This window comes from Corvus hawaiiensis, chromosome 23, assembly GCF_020740725.1.
Source record: "Corvus hawaiiensis isolate bCorHaw1 chromosome 23, bCorHaw1.pri.cur, whole genome shotgun sequence".
NCBI lineage: Eukaryota > Metazoa > Chordata > Aves > Passeriformes > Corvidae > Corvus > Corvus hawaiiensis.
The window spans coordinates 267012-276685 of NC_063235.1; the positions used below are offsets into that span (position 1 = coordinate 267012).

The following is a 9674-nucleotide window of genomic DNA, read 5'->3' on the forward strand; positions in this document are numbered from 1 at the left end:
CCTTTTCTCCAGGAATCCACGCCAGTGCCGAGGCCACCTCTCTGGCCTCATCCCATACCGCTCCTGTTCTGCATCCAGCAGCCACTGAGTAACACCACGACACCAAACAGGACCTGGCAAAATCAGCACTGACACTTGCCCACCTCTCTGTCCCTTCACACCCTTCCTCCCACTACCTGCATCCTTCATCCCACCAAAACCAGCACAAACAAACCCAGATCCACAGAGAGGCTCTCGGAATGTGCAGCAGCACCTTGCTCGCTGCCTGCAGCTCCCCGAGCACCTTTTGCATCCCTTCTCTCCATAAAAACTCCAAACCTTGAGCTTATCCCCTCATCCTGTGGATGCTGAGCAGCTGGTTACGGAGCATCCCTTCTTCAGTGGAGCCTGGGTGGAGGCACAAGTTCTCACAGACCCTCTGGACCCACTGCTGCAGGCGCTGCCCCTCCCCAGCATCCCACGGGCAATAGGAGGAGGCAAGGCAGGACCACATGGCATCCAGATAATATTTAATAGCCCTGCTGGGCCTATGTGCTCTGGCCAAGCAAATTTTCCGGTGGGTTGAGGCTGGACAAGGGGACACCACCCCTCAAAGCATCTCCCCACCCCAACCCTGCTGAAATAAAGTGCTGTGGGGGCTGGTGAGCTTCACCCGCCCCCATGTCCCCATCCCACAATTTGCGTGGGGTCTCAAAGTGAGGACTCCTCCAGAAAAGCCACCAGGAGAAGGGCTTGTAAGGCCAAGGGCATCCACCGTGAAGGACATCCCACCCTAGGCAAATCCTCCCCCAGGAGCAGAGGGTCAGGATCTTCCTCTTGGCATCAGCTTAAAAATGCCACCCCCAAACACCCCTGGATGTGGGGTTTTGGGGTTGCTGGTGGGTGCTGGGGGCCAGGATGAGGGACTGGGATGTAGTTACAGTCCCCAGAGGTGTTGGGGACATCAGACTCGCGTGCCCTGCTCCATCCCCACTACCCAGGAGCTGGGTCGGGGCTCACCCCGACTTGGGGGCTCGCTGGGCTCCAGCAGCCGGTCCGAGGACTTGCCAGTACTTTCCAGTTTGGCGAAGCCCACCAGGCTGACGTGGTCCAGCCGGGGCCAGCTCCGGTTCTTGCGGTCCTTGATGGGGGCCACCAGCAGCACCCCCGGCCGGCCAAGGTCCAGGGATTTGGAATGTCCCGGGATGTGGAGGTGCACATCGGGGCTGAGCTCCACCAGCGGCTCCGCACTGGGACAGCCACCACCCATGTTGACGACAATGTGGCCACCACCACCATCACCACCGCCACTGTCCTGGCCGCAGGGCGCGGTGCTGTCACCGATGGAAAGCGGAGCCCGGGAGAGCTGTGGTGTTTTGGGGAGATGCTCAGCAGGGCCCCTCTCTGCCCTCCCGCCAGCCGCCCGTGCTGCCCCGTCCAGCAAGCAGTTGTTGAGCTTGATGATGGGCAGTGCCAGGGCCCCAACGGCCGAGGACAGGAGGGACTCGGCTCCGGCATGGCACGGGAGGCTCAGGTTGACCTCAGTGGAGCGGAGACTATGGGGAGAGGCCGCAGGGGAAGCTGCTGGGTGCTGCAGGAACTCGGCCATGGTCTGGAGCCTGTTGGGGCCGTAGCAGTCGGACCACTTGCTGCCAGGGCCAGGACAGGGCTGGCAGGACAGGTCCACCTGGTAACAGCCCTCCACACACTCAGCGTTGGCCCTGTGGACGGGCTGGCTGTCCCCGTGCTGGCAGTGGCCATCCTCGGGGCTGGTCCCCTCGGGCAGCCCCACTGCCAGGCCGTAGAGCCCCTTCTGCATCAGCTGCCGGGTCTCCATGTCCCTGTTCTCATACAGCATCGTGTTGGCGCAGATGAAGATGAAGAGCCCGATGCCCATGATGACGGGGCCGATCAGCTTCAGCTTCTCGCTGTGGGGCACGTGGCGCCCGGCCGCCACCTCCCTCCTCATGTCCCCCACCACACTGGTGTTCCCCGTGCTGGCCCCGGTGCCCCCATGTCCCCGGTGAGGCCAGTAGCCCACCACGGCAATGGTCATGCCCACCAGCACCACCGAGATGCCCACCATGACGAACGCTCCTGCGGGTGAGCGCATGCGGAGCTGCCCCTTCAGCGGGGGCTCCATCGGGGGCTTGCGCCGCAGGCGGCGGCCCCGGCGCCGCGGTGGGACAGGGGGCACCGGCACCTTGGGGCCCCCCTGCTCCGGCTCCCGCATGGGCCCGTTGGATTCGGCGCTCTCCGCAGTCATCGTCTCTGGCTCAGCCGCAATTCCTGCAGGACGGAAGGAGAAAAAGGTGAGCAGGCATCACTGGGGGTCTGTGTGCCCAGAATGCTGGAGCACGGGGACCACAGGGACACTGGGAGCATGGGGGTGCTGGGAACATGGACGGCACAGGGACACCAGGAGCAGGGGATGCCGGGAGCACAAGGACACCGAGCCCGCAGGTGACACCGGTCAGGGACCAGCAGCTTTGCTCTGCCCCATTGCTCCCCTCTTTCCTCAGGTCACTTCTCTCTCCCCACTCAGGAGTGAAGGGCTGAGGAGCCCCTTCCAACCACACTCCCAAAGCCCTCAGATTCATCCCTCTAAACCCCTGAGCTGTGCAGGAAGTGAGGACAGCTGTGCCACATCCAGCACAGAGCCATCGCTGGCATCGGGGCCCAAGGGACCTGTCCTGGGTCACCCCAGTCCTGTGACACCTGAGAAGGTGCCACCCCCAGTCTGCCACAAGAGCAGCGAGGGAAGGGGCTCTTTATTCATCTTCGGGGGAAACTGAGGCACCTGGAAACCCAAATGAAAGGTCTGACACAGCCGCACCACCCAGGGCCCTGTGAGTGATGATCCAAGCACAACCTAAACCAATATCAAGCCACTCATCAGATGGCAGGACCCACCAATCCATGGAGAATTTAAGCTAAAAGAGTTTTTTTCCCCAATTTTATGCTGTCTCCTATTTCCCCTGACCTGCTCAGCGCATCCCCAGGATCCCACCCTCACACACACCAACACCAAACTCCACATCTAGGGATTTACAGGGATTTACAGTGCATGGTGTGTCATTTTATCCAGAACTTTATTTCCTAGACAAGCAAAAAGGTGTGGAAGCTGCTGCCCAACACAGCCGGTGACCAGCCTGGTGGGAAGCATCAGCTGGGCTGGCACCATTGTGCCTGGGATAAGTGGAACCCTGGGAAGCTAAAACAGGCCTTGAACATGTCCCAGACCAAAAACATCTTTAAAAAAATATAAATAAGCTCATGCTGACAGGAATCCGTGTCCTCGCAGTGCGGTGCTGCGTGCCCAGCATGGCTGGCAGTGGGGCTGGGGCAGGACGGAGTGTCCGTGCACTCTCCTGTGTCTCTGGGCACTGCCAGCAAGGGAATGCTGCCCAGGCGGTTCCCAAAGGAACATCCCAAAGGGGATGTGAGCAGGGAGAGCTGCAGGGTGGCCCCCAGCCAAGGGATGCTGTGGGAGGGGGCTTCTCACCCCAATTCATCTTAAACTGTCAAGAAAAGCATTTGGACAACACGGAATCATGGACATTCAGCAATTCAAGTCCAGAAACTAAACCCAAGGAGAACCCTGCGGGAGGAGAGGGGTGACCTCTCCAATTTTACTCCCCGAGATGAATGAAGTGCCTAGAGCCAGTGACCAGCATCCAAACAGCAGAAAAATACTACATTTTTTTTTTCCCAGTTAATCATCTTAAGGTGTTATTAGCATCAGAGGGAAGGAATTAAAAGATACGAGTTCCAGGATGACAGCTTGTTCCTGGCACAAAGCTGTCAAGCTGTGACTACTTGAGTAAGGGAGATTTAAAGGGAAAAAAAATAAAGTCCCAAAAAAACCAGACCAAACCCCAGGCCACTGCTGAGTGGGGTGTTAAGGCTTTCTGGAAAATAAGTTGATAATCCCACATGGCAAAGGGAGAAACACAATAAACCCAAAGCAACATTCATCCTGAATGGAAAAATGAGGCTTTAAATATTTTGGTATTAAAGGGAAACAACTGGACACTTGAACACATCCCAAAGACTGTGGGGTTTTTGCCTCCAAATGCCCTGATTTAGGTTATGTCTCCATTTTCTCCCATTTCCACCTTAGCTTCAAACTCTCTTAATTTTATAGCAAACCCTTTAAATGCCTTGCTGGCTACTTAGGAATTAAAAAGAGAATGACCCCCTACATTGCAAGAGAAAGCCTTGGACACTGCTGGGGGGGGAATATGAAACCCCCACGGCTCATGACCCCAAACTCACTCACACCAGGCACCCCCTGGTTTATTCCAGAATCTCAGCCATGCTTCTTTAACCCCAGTTCTGCTGTTTTCCTCTCTAACCCACCCTGTGGAATCAAGGCCAGTGTCCACAGGGACAGGAGCATCCTTGGTGTCCCACCTGTGGGGACAAAGAGCATCCCATGGGGACAACAAGCATCCCTGGGGTCCTGCCTGTGAGGACATTGAGCATCCCCTGGATCCCATCCAGGGCAATGCTTTGGGTCCAGGTGATGTTCACCTGGGCTGCACCAGGCTGCCCTTGCCACACTTTTGCACTGGATACAGTCTGGGGTTCATCTCAGGCTGCTTAGGATGGGGAGCAGGAGGATGAGAGGTGCCCACCCACCCCACATCCACAGGGTCCAGACCATGCTGGGGCTGAAACAACCCCCTTCCCACCTCCTCTCCTTATCCCTGGGCACGGGCACGGAGCTGCTGGCAGGAGGGACAGGCAGATGCCACGAATCTGCCTCAGGCAGGGAATCCCCTCTGTAGCCCCGGCCACTATTCCTGCCCAAAGTGCCTGTCCCTTATCTCCACGCTGCCATGTTCTGAACTTGGAGCATTTCCTTGCTCATTGCTGGGGCTGGCTGTTCCCAGAGTTCAAAACCATTATTTTTATTAATAGAATCCCCAAGGTTATATAACCCTTTAAAAAAAAAAGAAATTAAAAAAAATACAGAACCCAGCGCTGCCATCCCCTCCTGCACCCCACAGCCGCCGACACTCCCGCGGATGGATTAATCCCACGTTGGAGCAGCTCGGAGAGCAGGAACGGGGCTCCTGGGGGTGCTGCCAGAGCACGGGGACAGCCCGGCCCCGTGCTGGGGACAGGCAGTGGCTTGGCATTCCTGGCCACCTCCCTCCAGCCCGGAGGCATTTGTGGCTCACCAGGACCAGCTCTGAGGTTTTGATTCCTGGCGGGAAGGAATGACAGTATGGAACTGTAAACGTCGTTCTGAAGCGGGATGAGCGCTGCTCTGCTGCCAGGTTAAGCTCCCAATCCCCGCAATAAGCCTGGCATTAAAATAAACCCAAATATTTCTCTAATCCCCCCCATCACGAAGGCATATTGCTGGCTCCACCCTCCCACCTCAATCCTCTCCCGCCGCCTTCGCAGACTGATGCTCCTAAAATTTGACACTAAATCCCAATGCATCCGACAGCAGCAGAGCTGCGTGGTGGCAAAGCAGAATTTGGGAAGGGTCCCTCTTGCAGAGGGATCCTCACATCCCCTGCGTGTCCCTGGGATGCTCTGCTCCTGCTATGACCACACTGCCACCCTGAATTCGCAGCATCAAAGGCTATCAAAAAGCAGAACTGGCCTCCAAATCTCCCTCTGGATGAGGGGCTGTGCCAGTGTTTGGAAGTGCCACTCCAGTCCTGTGCCACAGGAGGTGCCACCCAGCTCAGTGATGGGCTGGAGATGCAGAAATGCCATACTGAAAAGGGCCAAGTTCAGGCAGCTCTGAAGGCCTTCCCCTTGCGGGTTTATCCCTCTTGCCAGTTATCCTTCCAGGAGCTTTTTATTTTCCTTGGCTCACACCTGGAAAGGGCCTCACTGCGGGACAGCCTCCACCACACAGAAGGGAATTAAAAGCCAGCATCTCCCTGGGGAGAGTGTTCCCACTGCTGTCATACCCCATCCCAGGCTGCGTTGCCCAACTGTGGGGCATGATCCCATTCTGCACCCAGGATCCCACCCTGGATGTAGAATCCCATCCCATGGGTCCTCTGCAGGGCATCACCCCGGGAGCTGGCACAGGAGCAGCCCCGGCTGTAATGAACACCTGAGAAACACCAAACAAACAGAAAACACCTCCGTTTTCCTTTTCTTTTCCAAAAATACTGTGACTTTAAGATGCTCTCCTGATATTGAGAGTAAACTAATTTTGCAATTCACTGCTGAATCAGCCAGCAAAGCTTGCAGTGTGTCTAACGGCCACGGTGATGGGTGAGACCCCAAACCAGTGAGCATAGCCCAGCCTCCTCTGCCTCATCCAAGCCCTGGGGAGCCTGTGACATCCAAGCCTGTGATGTCTGAGCTCCTTCAGATTCCTCTCCATGAGGAAAGGGGAGCCAGGCAGCCAAGATCTTCTGGGTATGAGGCTGTGTCGAGCTGCTGGAGCCCCCCCAGCTCTCCCACCCACCGGGAAGGTACGGAGAATGGGAATGACAGTCTGCGCTGAGATGTGATGCTTAAAAATAACTCCTTTTCAGCCCAGCCTCCAATGCCGCCCCCAGCACGGGGCAGTAGGGGACCACAGGAGCAGCACCCAGGCACCAGCTCCTTCCCCATCCCATCTCCCATCCTGGCTGCAGGAGACCAAAGCCAAGGCCAGCAGGGGAGCAGCAGTGATCCCAGTGCACGGTGCATCCCTCGTGCTGGATACTCGGGATGGTCTGAGCCCCCATATCCCCAGCTCTGCGGTGCCTCCTCCTTTCCTGGTTTTCTGAGTTCACTTCAAATTCCCCTCCTTGGCTACACATAAAGGTCTCAGAGGGAGGGAATAGGAGAAAAATCTGCCAGACATTTTTCTGGGGGGTCTCCCAGCTGGAGCAAACCCTGTCACCACCCCAGCACCCACTGGCAACTCCCAGTCCAGAGCCTCCCCCAGGCTCATTCCCGAGGGATAAAACCTCCCTGTGTGAATGTGGCACAAGCATGTTCCCAATGCAGTGACAAAATCTGTGGCTCCAGCTCCAGCCTTAGCTGGGGACACCTGTTAATCAACCACAATTAAGTTCCCTCACAGAAGCTTCCACATAAATTCAGTAACACTAATTACCACAGCATGGGAAGGATTTTCCCCCTTCACAGTGAAAATCACTTTCTGGTCCCAAACTGGGAGTCTCATGGGGGCTGTGACAGATTTTGACCTTTGCTGCGGCACAGAAGACCTTGGGAGTGACAAGCCAAAGGTCAGAAGGGCCCTTTATGCCTCTCTCCACAGCAGTGGAGACCTCGGTTTTCCCAGGTGAAGGATGGGATGGAGGAGGGGTTAATGCACAACCACCTCCACCAAGCACCTGTCAACAGAGGCATCACCCCCACACCTGCAGAAGCATCGGCACCAGCTTCCCATCATCAGGCCACACATCCCAGACAGCAGTCAGGAGCCACCAAGGGTACTGCTGTCACTTGGAATATGATCCAGGGAAAGATGGTGCTGGGGTGGTTTGGGGACATGCGGGTCTCTCCCTTTGCTTTCCACCCTGTGCGTGACCGCAGGCAGAAGATCCTGATGGGCAAATGGGATGTGAGGAGTGAGAGCCGCCAGTGCCACCAGTAGCTCCAGCTCCATTCCCCTTGACTTCTCCAAACTCCTCCCTGCTCCTAAAAAACGGGGCCATGCTCTAAACGCCTCTCACCCCTCAGGCAAAAGAAAGTGTGTGGAAACATCCCACTGATTACTAATTACCAGCGCTTGCCTTACCCAGATTTGCTCTGCTAATTAGACTAATCTCCACGGCTGGGAAATGAGCTGCAGTCACCCATGGCGAGGAGCTCACGCAACTTGGATGATGCTTAACTCTGACATGTCAGATCCCTGCGATGGGATCGGGAACGTAATTCCCGGCTGCTTCTGATGGGCCATTGTCTAAGGAGACAATGGAAATGCCGCAAATTTGGTGTTTCTCCCCTAAGCCAATGCCGAAATCAGGACATCTGCATTGCTCAACTTTTTTGATAGGAACCAAATGCAAATAATTAATAAATCCAAATTCAAGATAATGCAGACATCTAAATTTAAATGGAGAGCGGATTTCTAATGGCAGCTCTTTGCTCGCTTGGAGGAGGGGGAGGAGTGAGGGGCTCAGAGGGATTTCCTGGGAGAATTCCTGCCTCTGGGAAGTGATGTGGGGTGGCAGGGCAGCCAAGGATGCAGGCTGTGGCCAAGCACCTTGCAAATCCTTGCGGCCAAGAGAAAAGGAAAGACAGTAAAGAAAAAATCCATAGGCTGGGATTTCCAGGGAATTAGGACCAAACTCTTTCTGAATTTGGCACCTTCCCTGCTGCTCCTTTGAAAAATCCCTACCAGCACGGAGGGAGGCGGGAAGGGAGGGACAGAGTCTCGGGGGCTGCCTCCCTGCTCCCAGGCATGGCCCAAGTTATCCAGGGGGTACAGACACACAGATCCCATCTCCCACTCCACAGGCCCACATCCCACTTGGCCTGCAAGCAATTAAATTCCCAGCTGTATTCCCAGCTGGCATCACCCTTACCTCCAGCTTTTTAAACCCTCCATCTCCCCTACTCTTTACCCTGCAAAAGACACATCTCCCTGATTTCGTGAATAAGGATCCAAACCCACCTAGAGGTGAGACGGAGCCGCTGGTCCGGCTGCGGTCGCTGACCCCTCCACACCACAAAGCTGAGCCCCTTGTGCCCACAGGCCCTCCCGATCCCAAACTCCCGGATCTACTGGGATAATTTCCACCCATTTCTCCTCTCTCGAGTCTCTACATCAAACCCTGCGTGGGGATGAGCTGTGGGGCCACTCCTCGCCCCAGCCCTCTGCCAGGAGCCCCGGGAACAGCAAAAAGTGCTGGGATTGGGCAGTTCTGCCCAGCTCCCGGGTTTTGGCCGTGTGAAGGCGCGTGTGCTCCTGTGCGGGCTTGCATAGGAGTGTGTGTGTGCACATCTGTGCACAGCTGGGTGTGCATGCGAGTGTGGATGTGCGGGTGTGAGTCCGTGTGCGTGTCCGAGTGTCCCTGCGTGTGCTCGGGGTCTGCGGGAGCAGACTGGTGTCTGTGGGTACACCGTGTCCGTGGGTGCCCGGTGCCCCTAAGTGCGCAGTGCCCGTGGGTGCCCGGTGTCTGTCCATGGGTGCCCGGGGGTGCCCAGGGGTGCTCAATGCCGGCCTGGGGGTGCCCGGTGCCAGCGGCAGTCGGGTGCCCGCGGGTGCTGCGTGTCCGCGGTGCCCGGCGCGCATCCCGCCCGGGGTCCGTGTGCCCGGGGCTGATGTGGGTGTGCGGCCGGTGCCGTGTGTCCGTGTCCGTGTTCCCCCCGCCGTCCCCCCGTCCCCCCACTCACCGGCGGCCGCCGAGCCATGTTCCTCCCGCCGGGGCCGGTGCCCCGGGGGCGGCGGGCGCTGGGCTCCGCCGCTGCGGCCGGGGCCATGGAGCGGCAGGAGCCGGCGGGGCGCTGAGATTCCGGCTCCCCGCTCGCCGCCGCCGGGACGTCTGGGCGCGGGCGGGGGGGCGGCGGGTTCCGCCCGGCCCCGGGTCCCGCCCCGGCCCCGCGGGGGGCGGAGCGCGGCGGGGTCGGGCGGGGGGGGCGCGGACGGGACGGGACCCCCCTGTGCCCCCCCCGGGCCGGGCTCCGGCTGGGCCCGCGGCCGCTTCCCGGGCGTGGGAAAGTTGCGATCGCTGTGCGGGATCGGTGGGATTTGG

General features: G+C 57.9%; 1 protein-coding gene across 1 annotated transcript; it reads right to left on the reverse strand.

The window, feature by feature from the left end:
* Positions 1-492: 492 nt before the first annotated feature.
* TMEM200B (transmembrane protein 200B) lies at positions 493-9451 on the reverse strand. The gene is made up of 2 exons (XM_048327147.1): positions 9316-9451; positions 493-2268 (listed from the first exon to the last, which is right to left on the reverse strand). Exon 2 carries the CDS (start codon positions 2243-2245, stop codon positions 944-946), a length of 1302 nt encoding a protein of 433 aa, XP_048183104.1. The 5' UTR covers positions 2246-2268; positions 9316-9451; the 3' UTR covers positions 493-943.
* Between the last annotated feature and the right edge of the window lie 223 nt (positions 9452-9674).

Bases quoted from the DNA above. Each gene is read 5' to 3' on its own strand.
- TMEM200B (XM_048327147.1), bottom strand. From the start codon at position 2,245: ATGACTGCGGAGAGCGCCGAATCCAACGGGCCCATGCGGGAGCCGGAG.